At 37.9% G+C, this 16,004-nt stretch overlaps 1 protein-coding gene across 11 annotated transcripts in view; it reads left to right on the forward strand.

The window, feature by feature from the left end:
* The window catches only part of Pcm1 (pericentriolar material 1), a 130,425-nt gene that overhangs the window by 108,493 nt on the left and 5,928 nt on the right, over window positions 1–16,004 (forward strand). For all 11 annotated transcript variants that reach the window (XM_045141604.1, XM_045141606.1, XM_045141607.1 and 8 more), the window contains 3 exons: window positions 219–379; window positions 14,023–14,089; window positions 14,781–15,028. In XM_045141604.1, coding sequence (XP_044997539.1) covers window positions 219–379; window positions 14,023–14,089; window positions 14,781–15,028 — 476 coding nt within the window. The remainder of the gene's footprint in view (window positions 1–218; window positions 380–14,022; window positions 14,090–14,780; window positions 15,029–16,004) is intronic.

Raw genomic sequence — 16,004 nt, forward strand, 5'->3', positions numbered from 1 at the left:
CAGGAACACAATAAATGGCAGCCATTACTAAGATTAATTAGGTGGATACAGTTGCACACAGGACCTGGAGAACATTGTGGAAGGTTAGTTTGAGTCTAGAAGTTTGGTACCAGCCTGGGCAACATAGTGAGACTCCTATCTATCTCTTCCTGCTGTTTAAAAGAAAAAAAAGGATCAATTTGTAAAGCTGACTAAAAATTGTCTGTTAATCCACTTAGATTTGTCTAAAGCTGAAACTCAGGCTTTAACTAATTATGGAAGTGGAGAAGATGAGAATGAAGATGAAGAAATGGAAGAATTTGAAGAGAGCCCTGTGGATGTCCAGACTTCACTTCAGGCTAACACTGCAATGACAGAAGAAAATGAACATGATAAACAGGTATTCCAGTAGAAAGCAACACAACTGTCAGTCTTGTTTGAGCTACTAAAAACAAGAAGCCTTCTGAAAATGTCAACATTTAAAACCTTTTCCCATTACCATGGATCATAAATATAAGCCTTTTTAATAATTAAAATCTGAAACACTAGTTTACTTGCACATTTAGCAATGTTTAAAACATTTTAATCTTTTTTATTATTTGGTAACAAGTTATAAAAACTGTGAGATACTTTGCAAGATCTGGGTCTTAAATTTTTATATTTTTTGTATAGTCATAAATAAAAATAGCTTGTAAAAGATAAAGTGATTGTTTTCCTGCCTTTACTTCATCCTACCCCAAGACACAACATTTAATATAATTTCTTCTGGTGTTCCTCATCTCCATATTTCTGGGTTTTGGTGTTTTTATTTTATTTATTTGTTTTTTGGCTTTTCAGGATAAGGTTTCACTCAGTCTATGCTGGCCTGGAATTCACTATGTTTCCTCGAACTCATGATCCTTCAATCCTGCTGAATGCTGGGATTAAAGGTGTGCACCACCATGCCTGACTTCATTTCCTTTTTTTTTTTTTTTTTTTTTTTTTTTTTTTATGGTTTTTCGAGGTAGGGTCTTGCTCTAGCCCAGGATGACCTGGAATTCACTATGTATTCTCAGGGTGGCCTTGAACTCACAGTAACTCTCCTACCTCTGCCTCCCAAGTGCTGGGATTAAAGGTGTGCACCACCATGCCTAGCTCATCTCCATATTTCTTAAATCATGTATCTTTTGGTTAAGTCTATATTTGATCAAATATATAGGTATAACCAAACTATATAAATACTACTCTTGAATCAAATACAATTTATTGCTTACCCTTGTACATCTTTCTCCTGCTTTTAGTTTAGTCTTTTTATTTTTTTAATATTTGGGCAGGGTGGAGGGTTGAGTACTGCTCATGAACTTCAGATACACCACAGTGAGAGTCTGTCTTTATGTAGGTACTGGGAAACTGAACCTGGACCATCAGGCTGTACAAACAAGCACTTTTTAACAACTGAGTCCTCTCTCCAGCCTCATTTAATATTCTTTGAGTATATACCCAAGAATTATACACTGTTGTCCATTAGCTTTGTAAAGTTGTACAGAGATTTATACATGAACTAAAAGACATTCTTTACTTTCCTCAAGTATTACCCTGACCTACTGCATTCTAGATTTGACTACATTCCAGATGTGACTGTTCCTTTTTATTTTAATTGACAACTTCCATGATTATAAAGAATATCTCATGATAATTCCCTCTCCTTCCCCACTTTGCCCTTCACAAATCCATTCTCCATCATATCCCCTCCCCCTCTCAATCAGACTTTTTTATTTTGATGTCATAATCTTTTCCTTCTATTATGATGGTCTTGTGTAGGTAGTGTCAGGCACTGCAAGGTCATGGATATCCAGGCCATTTTGTGTCTGGAGGAGCCCGTTGTAAGGAGTCCTACCCCTTCCTTTGGCTCTTACATTCTTTCTGCCACCTCTTCCACAATGGAACTTGAGCCTTGGAAGTTGTGATAGAGATATTTCAGTGTTGAGCACTCCTCTGTCACTTCTTCTCAGCACCGTGATGCCTTCTGAGTCATCCCACGGTCACTGCCATCTGAAAAAAGAAACTTCTCTAATCAAAAGTGAGAGTAGCATTAATATCTGGCGATGAACATAAGAGAAATGCTTACTGGGCAGTTTGGTGAGCAGAGTATATACATTTAGCCAGACAGCAACAGACGTTACACCCCTAGAGCTCATGACTACCCATATTGTAGGTTTTCATTATCAGGATGTATTCTCTGCCATAGAGTGGGTCTCCAATCAAATTAAAAGGCAGTTGGTTTCCCCCATAACAGATGTGCCACTCTTGTACCCATTGGCTCATTTGGCCTCTCTAGCCAAATACAAGGCTTGCAGTGTCCACTGTTGAGTATCTTCACTGGTGATTTCTGTCTCTCCCATTGAGCTGCCTGCAGAATGGTTCTTCCAGCTTTCTGTCAGCTGGTCTACAGGAAGGAGGTTTTTGCTTAGCTCCAGCAGGATTTCTCGGTGACCTTGCAGCCCAAGAATGTGGAGTCTTCAGCAATAGGGTCTTACCATCTATTCCTGGTGGGAAACCAAGGGCCTGTGCAGTGGCCTGTAATGTTTTGGAGGGCATCAGAGACCTCGCTGGCCAACAACTCACTGGAAGGTATCCCAACCTTGGCATTTTGAAAGTTTTCTACTAACAATCTATGGCTCCTGGGTGTTACATTGTCCAAAAAAGTAGGTTTCCATATGACTTATTTATGTCCTCTTAGATTTTGATTAGCCTTCCCTCCACATTTCCTTTACTCAGTCTCTTCCACTGACCTCACTTAGGCCTTTTTGCCACCATTAATCTGTTCTTCTTCTTACATGTATACAATACCATCCTATTAAGTCCCTCCTCCTCCATTCCTTTCTGTTCCCTTGATATCCCCTTTTCACTTACTGGCCTGTCCTACTGAGTTTTCTTTCTACTCACACAGAAGTACAATCATTTGTAGCTAGGATCCACATATGAGAGAGAACTTGTGACGTTTGGCTTTCTGGGCCTGGGTTACCTCACTTAGTATAATCCTTTCCAGATCCATCCATTTTCCTGCAAACTTCATAATTTCATTTTTCTTTACCGCCGAGTAGAACTCCATTGTATAAATGTGCCACATCTTCATTATCCACTCATCAGTTGAGGGACATCTGGGCTGGTTCCACTTCCTACCTATTGTGAACAGAGTGGCAATAAACATGGTTGAGCAAGTATCTCTAGGATATATGCCTAGGAGTAGTATAGCTGGGTCATATGACAGATCTATTTTTAGCTGTCTCAGAAACCTACACACTGATTTCCACAATGGCTAGACCAGATTGCATTCTATGAACACTGTAGAAGCGTTCTTCTTTTTGCACATCTTTGCCAGCACTTATGGTCATTTGTTTTCATGATGGTAGCCAATCTGAGAGGAGTGAGGTGGAATCTCAGTGTATCTTTAATCTGCATTTTCCTGATGACTAAGGATGTGGAACTTTTTTAGATGTTTATATGCCATCTGTATTTCTTCTTTTGAGAACACTCTATTTAGTTCCATAGCCATTTTTAATTGGTTGTTTGATTTCTTTTTTTTTTAATTTTTTTTATTTTTATTAGCATTTTCCATGATTATAAAAAAAAAGTCCCATGGTAATTCCCTCTGATTTCTTATTTAATTTTTTGAGTTCTTTGAATATCCTATACATTAATCCTCTATCAGATGTATAGCTGGCAAAGATTTTCTCCCATTCTATAGGTTGCCTCTTTGCTCTGTCCAGTGTCTTACTGTACAAAAGCTTTATAATTTCATGAAGTCCTAGTGATTAATCTGTGGTTGTATTTCCTGAGCAAATGGGTTTATATTCAGAATGTCTTTGCCAATACCAATATGTTGAAGAGTTTCCCCTACTTTTTCCTCTAGTAGTTTCAGAGTTTCAGGTCTGATATTAAGGTCTTTAATCCATTTGGACTTAATTCTTGTACAAGGAGAGAGAGAAGAATCTATTTTCATCCTTCTATAGATACTTCAGGTTTTCCCAGCACCATTTGCTGAAGAGGCTGTCTTTTCTCCAATGAGTATTTTGGGCATTTTTGTCAAATATCGGGTGGCTAGAGCTACCTGGACTTACATCTGGGTCCTCTATTCTGTTCCATTGATCTGCATGTCTGCTTTTGTGCCAGTAGCATGCTGTTTTTGTTACTGTGGCTCTGTAGTGTAGGTTAAAATCCGGTATGATGATACCACTAGCCTTACTTTTCTTGCTCAAAATTGTTTTAGATATTAGAGGGGTTTTGTGCTTCGAAATGAATTTTTGGATTTTTTTTTTTCTATTTCCGTAAAGAAGGCCTTTGGAATTTTGATGAGGTTTGCATTAAATGTGTAGATTGCTTTTGGTAAGATTGCCATTTTTTTTTAATTTAATTTATTAGTTTTCTTTTCAGTGAATACAGGCAGTTTGGTACCATTATTTAGGCTCATCTGTGATCTACCCCCTCCCATTAGACCCTCCATGTTAATGAAAATGGGTCGTGCATTGTGGAGTTAGCCCCCAGTTATTAGCAATGCAAACCTGACTGCAACAGTAAAGTGGTACCGAGGAGTGGGATTGCTGCTAGACACCTGACTGTGTGGCTTTGGCCTTTTGGAGCTAATTTTCAAGAGGAATGTGGGAGGAGTTGAAACCTTTGCCTAAGAGATGTCTTGCAGTGCTGTAAGTACAGCTTGATGGACTATTCTGGTCAGAGCTGAAAGACCTGAAGGCAGAAAGAACTATTGACTGTGAGGTTTGGCTTATGAGGGTGAGAAAGAGCTTTGCTTGGACTGAGCTAGCAGTTTGTGTGAGAAGATTGCCATTTTTACAATATTGATTGTTCTGACCCAAGAACAAAGGATGTCTTTCCATTTCCTAGTGTCTTCTGCAATTTCTTCCTTGAATGTTTTAAAGTTTTCATTGTAGAAATCCTTTACCTCCTTGGTTAGGTTTATTCCAAGGTACTTTATTTATTTATTTATTTTGAGGCAATAGTGAATGGGAAAAATTCCATGGTTTCATCTTCTGTGTGTTTGTTGTTAACATATAGGAAAGCTACTGATTTCTCTGTGTTTATCAGCTCTAACAGTTTGCTGGTAGAGTCTTTAGGTACCTTTATGTATAGAATCATGTCATCTGCAAATAGTGATAACTTGATCTCTTCCTTTCCAATTTGTATCCCTTTATGTGTGTCTCTTGTCTTATTGCTATGGCTAAGACTTCAGTACTCTATTAAATAAAAGTGGGGACAGTGGACACCCTTGTTTTGTTCCTGATTTTAGTGGAAGAAGCTTCAAGTTTTTCTCCACTTAGTATTATGTTGGCTGGAGGCTTGTCATAAATAGCGTTTGCTATGTTGAGATATGTTCCTTCTTGTTTTGTTCCTGATTTTAGTGGAAGAAGCTTCAAGTTTTTCTCCACTTAGTATTATGTTGGCTGGAGGCTTGTCATAAATAGTGTTTGCTATGTTGAGATATGTTCCTTCTAGTCCCGGTCTCTGTAGGTCTTTTATCATGAAGTGATGATAGATTTTGTCGAATGCTTTTTCTGCATTTAATGAGATGATCATGTGATTTTTGCTCTTCAGACCATTTATATAATGCATTACACTTACCGATTTGCGTATGTTGAACCATCCCTGCATCTCTGGGATAAAGCCTACTTGGTCAGGGTGAATGATCTTTCTGATATACTCTTGTATTGCTTGCCAATATTTTGTTGAGAATTTTGCAGCTATGTTCATGAGGGAGATTGGTCTATAATTTTCTTTTTTTGTTCTATCTTTGCCTGGTTTTGGTAACAGGGTGATGCTGGCTTCATAGGAGTTTAGTAGGATTCCTTCTTTTTCTATTTTATGGAAAAGTTTAAGAAGCATTGGTGTTAGTTCTTCCCTGAAGGTCTGGTAAAATTCACTAGTGAATCCATCTGGGCCTGGACGTTTTTTAGTTGGGAGATTTTTTGATAACTGCTTGGAGCTCCATATTTGTTATAGGTCTATTTAAGTGCTTAATCTCATCTTGATTTAGTTTAGGTAGTTCATATGGATCAAGGAAATCATCCATTTCTTTCAGATTTTCAAACTTAGTGGAGTATATGTTCTTATTCTGTCCCTATGATTTTTTTTAATTTCCTTGTTATCTGTTGTGATGGTGCCTTTTTCATCTCTAATTATATTAATTTGTGTCCTTTCCTTTTTTAATATTTTTGTTTATTTTTATTTATTTGAGAGCAACAGAGAGGGAAAGACAGAGAGAGAGAGAGAATGAGAATGGATGTGCCAGGGCCTCCAGCCCCTGCAAACAAATTCCAGACATGTGTGCCCCCTTGTGCATCTGGCTAACATGGGTCCTGGGAAATCGAGCCTCAAACCAGGGTCCTTAGGATTCACAGGCAAGCGCATCACCACTAAGCCATCTCTCCAGCCCCTTTTTTTCATTTTTCAAGAAGAGTTTCACTCTAGGTCAGGCTGACCTAGTATTCACTATGTTGTCTCAGGGTGGCCTCATTCATGGTGATCCTCCTACCTCTGCCTCCTGAGTGCTGGGATTAAAGGCATGCACCACCATGTCCAGCTAATGTTTTATTTTTACTTATTTAATTGACAAAAGAGAGAATGGGTGCACCAAGGCCTTCAGCAACTATAAACAAACTCTAGATTCGTGCACCCCCTTGTGCATCTGGCTAACATGGGTCCTGAGGAATCAAACTTACGTCCTTTGGCTTTGCAGGCAAACTCCTTAACTGATAAGCTATCCTTCCAGGCCTCTCTTCCTTTTGGTCAGATTTGCTAAAGGTTTATCAATCTTGCTTGTCCTTTCAAAGAACCAGCTCTTTGCTTCATTGATTCTTTGGATTTTTATTTATTTATTTTTTTTTGTTTGTTTGTTTCAAGTTCATTCATTTCTGCCCTAGTCTATTATTTCTTCCTATCTATTGATTTTCAGTTTGCCTTGTTGTTCTTTTTCCTAGGCTTTAAGGTAAAGCATTAAGTTGTTTACTTGTGACCTTTCTAATTTCTTAATATAGACACAAAGCTATAAATTTCCCACTTAGGACTGCCTTCATTGTGTCCCAAAGGCATTGATATGTTGTGTTCTTTTTTTTTTTTTTTTTCCAGGTGAATCAGTAGATTTTATTTTTATTTTTAAGTTTTTATTAACATTTTCCATGATTATAAAAAAAAAAAATCCCATGGTAATTCCCTCCCCCCCCCCACACCTTCTCCTTTGAAATTCCATTCTCCATCATATTACCTCCCCAACTCAATCATTGTACTGTGTTCTTATTATCATTTGACTCTATGAATTTTTTATTTCCTTCTTGATTTCTTCATTCACCCATTCATCATTTAGTAAGTGTATTGTTTAGTTTCCATGATTTTATGTATGCTCTATAGCTTTTTTTGCTGTTGATTTGTAATTTAATCCCATTGTGATCAGATAGAGTGCAAGGAATTATTTCAGTTTTCCTGTATTTGTTAAGATTTGTTTTGTGTCCTAGTATATGGTCTATTTTAGAAAATGTTCCATGTACTGCTGAAAAGAATGTGTATTCTACAGCATTTGGATAAAATGCCCTGTCTGTATCTCTTAGTTCCATTTGCTCTATGTCCTCATTTAATCCAGATGCATCTCTGTTTATTTTTTGCTGGGATGACCTGTCAGTTGATGAGAATAGGGTGTTGAAGTTGCCCACTAAAACTTTGTTTGGTGTTACCAGTGACCTTAGTTCTAATAGCTTTTGTTTGATGAAGTTGAGAGCCCCCATTTTAGGTGCATATATGTTTAGGATTGTAATGTCTTCCTGTTGGTGTGTGCCTTTAATCAATATAAAGTGACCTTCCTTATCTCTCCTAACTAATGTTGGACTGAAGTCTACCTTGTCAGACATTAGGGTAGCAACCCCTGCTTGTTTTCTAGGCCCATTTGCTTGAAACACCATTTTCCAACCATCCACCTTAAGATAATGTCCATACTTTGTAGGAAGGTGAGTTTCTTGGAGGCAACAAATTGAAAGATCCTGCTTTTTAACCCAGTCTACAAACCTGTCTTTTGGTTGGGGCATTGAGGCCATTGATATTGAGTTATTATTGAAAAGTGTGTATTTTTGCCTTTTTTGTTTTGTTTGGTAGTTCTTCCAGTTTTACCTTTGCCCTGTTGTATTAACTAGTATTTGAGTATGGTTTTTTTTTTCCAGATTCCTTATAGAATTCTTCAGCATGGAGGATTCTTTCAAGTATTTTCTGTAGAGCTGGTTTTATCTTCAAATATTCCTTTAGCCTGCTTTTGTTGTGGAATGTCCTTATTTCTTGATTTTTCTCTCTAACTGCTTTCAATATATTTTCTTTGGTTTGTATGTTTGGTAGTTTAATTATAATATGGCGAGGAGAGCTTCTTTCCAGGTTTCGTCTATTTGGTGTTCTAAAGGCTTCCTGTATCTGCACTGGTATCTCTTTGCCAATTTCGGGAAGTTTTCTTCTGTGATTTTGTTAAAAACACCTACTATGCCTTTGGAGTGAAATTTTTCTCCTTCTACTATACCCTTAGTTCTTATGTTTGATCTTTTCATAGTGTCCTAAATATTTTGAAATTCCCATTCATACTTTCCTATTAGTTTGTCTTTCTCTTTGTTGGACTATATTAAATCTGCCACCTATTCTTCTAGTTTAGATCTTCTGTCCTCTCCTTCATCCATTCTGCTGCTGAGATTTTTCTACAGAGTTTTTTATTTTATTCGCTGTGTTCTTCATTGCTAGTAATGCTGACTGGTTTTTCTTTATTATTTTTATTTCCTTATTTATGTCTTGTATTGACCTCCTTATTTCATTTAATTGGCTTCCTGTGTTGTCTTTGATTTCTTTGAACATACTTGTAATCATTCTTTTGAAATCTTTCTCAGGATTTTCCTCTAAATCAGTCTCACTGGAGATCATTTCTGATGCATTAATACTTTTTGGTGGGTTTATATTGTCTTATTTTTTTGTGTTTCTTGTGTTATAATGTACATAAATTTTTGCATCTTGGATTAATTTAATGCTTGGATCATCTAATTGTCTGCAGTATTATTAGATGTATCAATCAATGTCATGTTATATATCTTCACAGTAGGAGCTTAATGTGCTAGGTATGGCTCTTAAGACTCTGAGAGTAACTTCAAAAGTGACCCTAGATGTTGGGTTTGCCTGCTATGAGAGTATTTAAGTAGGCTGGGTGGAACAAAATGCAGGAAGATTCTAAAATTTAACTAAATAATGTATATATTCAATGAAAAACAGAACATAGTATTTATGCAAGAGTAGATATGACAAACAGATCGTCTAACAAAGTCACAGTCCCTTAGGATGTGTGTTGCCCTACACCCTTAATCTTGTAAAGTAGAAGGCTAATATTTTTGGTCTGTTGATGGTTCTAAGTCAGCTTGTGACCAAGTGGGATCCTACCCTAACGAATGACAGAAGATGAAACAAAGGCACCATAAATCAGGAGGCAACAAATGACAAGCCCAAAATATAGCTTATTTAAGAATGGCAAATCCGTGGAGACCCAACTAGGAAAAAAAAAAGAATGGTAAATCCAACCATCCATCAGATTTAACATGTAATTTACCTTGACATGGAAGGTGTAATTAGCACTTCCCATTCAAGCCTGTATACCAGGCTTATTTGGCAGTACTGACCTGGTATAATCCCAGTTACTTTTTGTGATGGTTTTGGTCTCAATTATGCTGTGCTCTTGCTTGGGTCCTTCTTTGTTGCACTGTGGGCTCAGGTGGGCTAGCTGGGTCACTGGATCACTGCCCTGATCACCTGTGCCGGGTGCTGTGTAGGTGAGCTCCCTTCCCCAGGTTGCTAGGGCTTGGGCTGGTGGGGGGGGGGGGAGGCTGTGGATGGTGGCTGAAGTTCTTCCACTGGTTCTCGTGATCCTCATGAGCTGCTCCTCTGTTCTTCCCTGCTGCCCTCCCTTCACGTTTCCTCCCTTCACGTTTCTTGATTTTGCGAGCAGGCTGGTGTGAGTGGAGAATTCCCTCACCTGGCTTTTCTTGGGGCTCAGGCCAAGCCTTAAGGCTGTGGCCGTGTGGACCTGGTTCCGCAGCTGCTAGAGCCACTTATGCCTGCTTCTGTGGGTTTAGGTGCTCTGGATGTCTCCTACTTCTCTGCTGTTTATAATTTCTTATATGCATCAATTTTTAGTAGAAGAGTGTATTTTGCGTTGTTTTTGTTTTTTCTCCCCTAGGCTGCTTTGGTGTAGCAAAGTCCAGCAGTGACTAGTCTTGAGACCTGCTGAATAGCTACCAGCCTAAGAAAGCTCATGCGTCCATTTTTCTTTTTGGTTTTTCAAGGTAGGGTCTCACTCTTAGCTCAGGCTGACCTGGAATTCATCTGTAGTCTCAGGGTGGCCTCGAACTCACAGCAATCCTCCTACCTCTGCCTCCTGAGTGCTGGGATTAAAGGTGTGTGCCAAGCCCGGCCTGTATTCCCCTCCCTCCCTCCTTCTCTCTCTCTCTCTCTCTAATAAGATCTCTGTTTTTGGAGTCTACTAATTTTGTCTGCCCCTTTTCTTGGTTTACAGCCTTAATGTTGGTGGGTGGGGACATGTTTTCCAGTAACACTCTGAAAAAGAATACATAAAAAGTCAATTTGGGGCTGGGGAAATGGCTTGGCAGTTAAGGCATTTGCCTGTAAAGCCTAAGGACCCTAGTTCTATTCCCCAAGGACCCATGTAAGCCAGATACACAAAGGAGTGCATGCCTCTGGAGTTCATTTGCAGTGGCTGGAGGCCCTGGCATGCCCATTCTCTCTATCTCAAATGAATGAATGAATGAATATATTTTTTAAAGTCAATTTTTTGAACATTATCTAAACAAAATCTTCATTCTTCCCTATTGAAGCTATTCCCCTTTAGATCTTTGACCTAATGCTACATTGTCTAGGTTCCAGCATTACTTTAGATAGCTACCATGGGTTTCTTCATTCTCATTGTTTGTGTGTATCTTCCCAAGTTTCGATAAGGTAGAATACACTTTATTGTATGTTTCCTTTTTGTTATGTGGGTACTAAGTTGGCTTTCTCAGTTTATATCTTTTCCTTAAATTTGTTAAGTTTTCTTAGTCCTTACTATTTTGTCTTTTTTTCTGCTAGAATGAATGTATATTATCACCTACTGCTAGCCCTCATGGTTTGATCGACTCACTTTCTACTCTTTTTCCTTTCCTTGTCCATTTCTTTGTCTTTTTAAAAAATATTTTATTCATTCATTCATTTTAATCATTTGAGAGAGAGAGAGAAAGAATGTGTGTACCAGGGCATCTAGCCACTGTAAACAAACACAAGATATATGAGTCACCTTGTGCATCTGGCTTTATGTGGGTAACTGAGGAATCAAACCTGGGTCCTTTGGCCTTGCAGGCAAGTGCCTTAACTGCTAATCCATTTTTCCAGCCCTGCTTCGTCTTTTGGTTTTACTTTCTGAAAGCTTTCCTATACCTCAGGACTTGTACTAATTAAGTTTATTGCAACTATCATATCTTTAAATTTCCAAATACCTTTTAGAATTTTTTCCTGATTATTTTTCATAGTGCGTTGTTATTTCATGGAGGCAGTATATCCTTTATATGCCAGGAAGGTGTGTTCAAATATGTTAAGTCTTGGGTATTTATATCATAGAAATAAACATATACCAAAAAGATGATTTGAGTTCTTTTGGGTTTCTCTGTAAGACATTTATGGAGACTTCTGATAGAAACTCATATATCAGTGCCTATTGGTCTTCAGTGTGGTATAGTTTCTTCAAAAAAAATGTTCTCAGTTCTACCTGAGACATAATCTTGACATTCAAGAATTAAATAGGAATGGGCTGGGCTTGGTGGTGCACGCCTTTAATCGCAGCACTCTGGAGGCGGAGGTAGGAGTATCACAGTGAGTTTGAGGTGAGAGGCTACATAGTGAATTCCAACTCAACCTGAACTAGAGTGAAACCCTGCCTAAAAAAAATTTAAAAATTTAAAAAAAATTAAATGAGAATGAGACGGAGCATCCTTCCATCATACAGATTTACACTAAATCATTCTGGTTTTTTCTTTCTTATCCTTTTTTTTTTTTTTTAAACTCCTTGCGTTTATTTATTTGGAAGTAGAGAAAGAATGGGTGCACCAGGGCCTCTTGCCAGAGCATATGAACTCCAGATGCATTTGCCACTTTGTGCATCTGGCTTTACATGGGTACTGGGGAATGGAACTTGAGCTGGCAGGCTGTAGCAAGTAAGTACCTTTAAATACTTAGAATCTTCCCACGCCCAAATCCTTCTATTTATTTTATTTTATTTATTTGAGAGAGACAGAAAGAAAGAGGTAGATAGAAAGAGAGAATGGGCACGCCAGGGCCTCAAGCCATTGCAAACGAACTCCAGATGCGTGTGCATCTGGCTTATGTGGAACCTGTGGAATCGAACTGGGGTCCTTAGGCTTCACAGGCAAATGCCTTAACCACTAAGCCATTTCCCCAGCCCAAAATCCTTTTATTTTTAATGTGACTTATTATGCCCATTTATGCCTCCACCCTTGATGTGTGAGGCTTGTTCAATTTCCCTAAAATGTAATCTCCCATTTTCTGTGAGGATGGGTATGAGAAACTAGAAGCAAATATTTTCCTTTAAAAGTTTAAACAACTACCATCAATACCACTCCTTTTTTTTTTTTTTAATTCCCAATCCTTTCCCTATTAGTATATTCCTTCCTTCATTTCCATCCATCCATCTGGGCTTTCATTTGTGGAGTAAATTTCAGTTTTGTTTCTTCTCCCTGCTTAAAGAAAAAATGTTCTCTCCTCCTTCCCTTCATATTTTCAAATATAAGTATCTTTCATTTTAAGATAAACAGTTTGGGGTAGGGGAGTGCTTCTCACAGAAGCATGGGTCCCTAAGTTTGCATCTACATAGAAGCCTGGAGTGGTAGGGTGCATCTGTAATCCCAGTATGAGGCAGAAGGATCCTGGGGCCTGCTGGCTAGTGTGTTTAGCCAAATTTGTGCCTGTCTCAAGGGACAAAAAAGGAAGACATTTAATGTCAACCTCTGATCCCTACACGTATGCATACATACATGAGCACATGCAGGACACAGCCACACACATACATAAAATAAAATTTGTAGGGCTGGAGAGATGGCTTAGCGGTTAAACGCTTGCCTGTGAAGCCTAAGGACCCCAGTTCGAGGCTCAGTTCCCCAGGTCCCACGTTAGCCAGATGCACAAGGGGGCGCACGCGTCTGGAGTTCGTTTGCAGAGGCTGGAAGCCCTGGCGCGCCCATTCTCTCTCTCTCCCTCTATCTGTCCTTCTCTCTGTGTCTGTCACTCTCAAATAAATAAATAAATAAAAATTAAAAAAAAATAATAAAATTTGTAAAAGAAAACTATTATGTGACAAATAAAAAAAAATAGTGGGGTCGTCTATTTTATTCTGAATTATTTGTAGTCACTTACGAAAGAGAAGACATTTTTATTCATCTTGTAATTACAATTAAAGCCTCCTCAAAATACTTTTTAAATTTTATTTATTTGCTTGCTATGTATATATGTGTGCCAAGGTCTGCTGCTCCTGCAAACTAAGTACAGATGCATGTGCCGGCTTTATGTGAGTGCTGAGGAATTGAATCTGGGCCAGTAGGCTTAGCAAGCAAGCATTTTTAACCACTGACCACATAAGCACTTGGTTTTTTGTTTGGTTGATTGGTTGGTTGTTTTTTGTTTTGGTTTGGTTTGATTTGGTTTGGTTTGGTTTGGTATTTCGAGGTAGGGTCTTGCTCTAACCCAGGCTGACCTGGAATTCACTCTGTAGTCTCAGAGTGGCCTCAAACTCACAACGATCCTCCCACCTCTACCTCCCAAGTGCTGGGATTAAAGGCATAAGCCACTACACCTGGCCATAAGTACTTTTAAAATCCATCTTTTGAAGCTCTAAGATTGGACAAAAAAAAAAAAACATGTAATTATTTCCTTTACAGTGGACATATGTTTTAAGACATTGCTGTTAAAATACCTTTTTCCATCAAGGTTCTGCAACATGGTCTTGAAAGAACAGCAGAAAGCATAAATGTTGCAGCAGACCACGACCACACCAGTAAGTATGAAATCTAAATGTTCAATTTTAAGGTTATCTAAAGTGCTTTTCATGTGCTTGCAATTAGAAACACAGAACAAATTCTTAGGTAATGTTAGTTTGAAGACACTTTGGATGTGACGTTTATCTGAGTTCTGGTAAATAATTTATAAAATTAGGTTTTGTTGTTTAAACTGCAATTTGATTTGTATATTTATTTATGTTGGGGTTTTTTGAGACATTTCATGTAATCCATGCTTGTCTCAAATTCACTATGTAGCTTAATCTTGAACTCATTGTCCTCCTGTCTCCTCCTCCCAAGTGCTGGGATTACAATTATTCCTCCATATTGCATGAGTAGCAGTTTTTTTCTTTTAATTGGCAAGCATTTACTTATAGAAAAATTTTCCAAGGAGTTTATTTGTATACAACTGAAAAGTTTTGTTTGTTTTGAACAATATTCATACCTTATTCCTAAAAATCTTAATTTATTGGAAACGTGGTAGCCTTCAGGAATCTGACTTTTCAGATGTGCCTAAATAAATCTATTCAACTAAATTTGGGAGCTGTGACTAAGGAAAAATGAAGGTATCTTTTCTTTTGTGTCTTAAGTGTCTTGATTACTATCATTTTATGTATATTGTCTTTAGTTTAGTATAATGAAGTAAAATTGTTTCATTTCTCTGATACTAAGATTTTGTTTTGATGACAGATGATCAAGATAATTCTCCTATGAAACCCTGCTATCTCAATATCTTGGAAAATGAACAATCTTTAAATAGTACTACCCATAAGGACTCACTCACTGCTACTGATTCTTCTAAGCAGCCTAATAATCCTTTACCTGAAATTGAAACCTTAGTGCCTAGAGTTAAAGAAGTTAAGTCTGTTCAGGAAACTCCTGAGAGCTCTCTGGCTGGAAGTCCTGATACTGAATCTCCTGTGTTAGTGAATGACTATGTATGTATCATTTACATTTTCAAATATATTTGCTTTTTATTTCTGTCATATTTCATTTTTAGAGTAACACTTGGAGCACATAAATCAAACTCCACTTCGCATTTAGATTTAGAAGTGGTCAGGGCATTTTTATTTCTTATACTTACCTCAGCAGAAGAGTGATCGTGAATTAGGATGATCATTTGAAAACCTAGAAGTTTTTTTTTATAGTTTTGAGAACAAAGAGTTACAGGTGGAAAGCTTTGAGAGTTCATTTTAAGTTCAGATCTAAAGATGTGTTCATTCCACATGAATTATCGTTAATTCCTTGATAAAACTCTGTAGAATGAATGACATAGGAATATACATTAAACCTTCACTTGCAATAAGAAGTAGGTAGATTTAGTTTTATCCTGAACCATTACGTATATTATAGCAGGTTAGTTTGGGGGATCTTTGGGCTGCATATTAACAAAAGTGAAGATGCCGGTGTGGTGGCACACACCTGTAATCCCAGCACTTGGGAGGCAGAGGTAGGAGGATCACCATGAGTTGGAGGCCATCCTGAGTACTAGTAGTGAGTTCCAGGTCAGCCTGGACTAGAGTGAGACCCTACCTCGAAAAAAACAAAGATTTGTAACATAATATTGAACCTCAGCAAGTTTGTACCTGTAGATATAAGGGATGTGCTTCATTTTTTTGTTAGTTTGTTTGTTTCATTATGTTTTGTTTCTTTGAGACAGAATTTCACTGAGTAGCCCTGGCTGATCTCACACTTGCTTAAGTAAACTAAACTGACCTAGAATTTGAGATGCTTTATCCTGCTTCTGCCTCCTGAGTACTACAATCACAGATGTATGCTATGTTGCCAGGCCAGTGCCTCACTTGTTTTAGAATTTAAATTGATTTTGTTCATGACTTAATGATTTCATTACAAGGGAGCTTGTAATGTTTTTAAAAAAAAATTAGTAGAGGGCCGGGCGTGGTGGTGCATGCC

This window comes from Jaculus jaculus, chromosome 1, assembly GCF_020740685.1.
Source record: "Jaculus jaculus isolate mJacJac1 chromosome 1, mJacJac1.mat.Y.cur, whole genome shotgun sequence".
NCBI lineage: Eukaryota > Metazoa > Chordata > Mammalia > Rodentia > Dipodidae > Jaculus > Jaculus jaculus.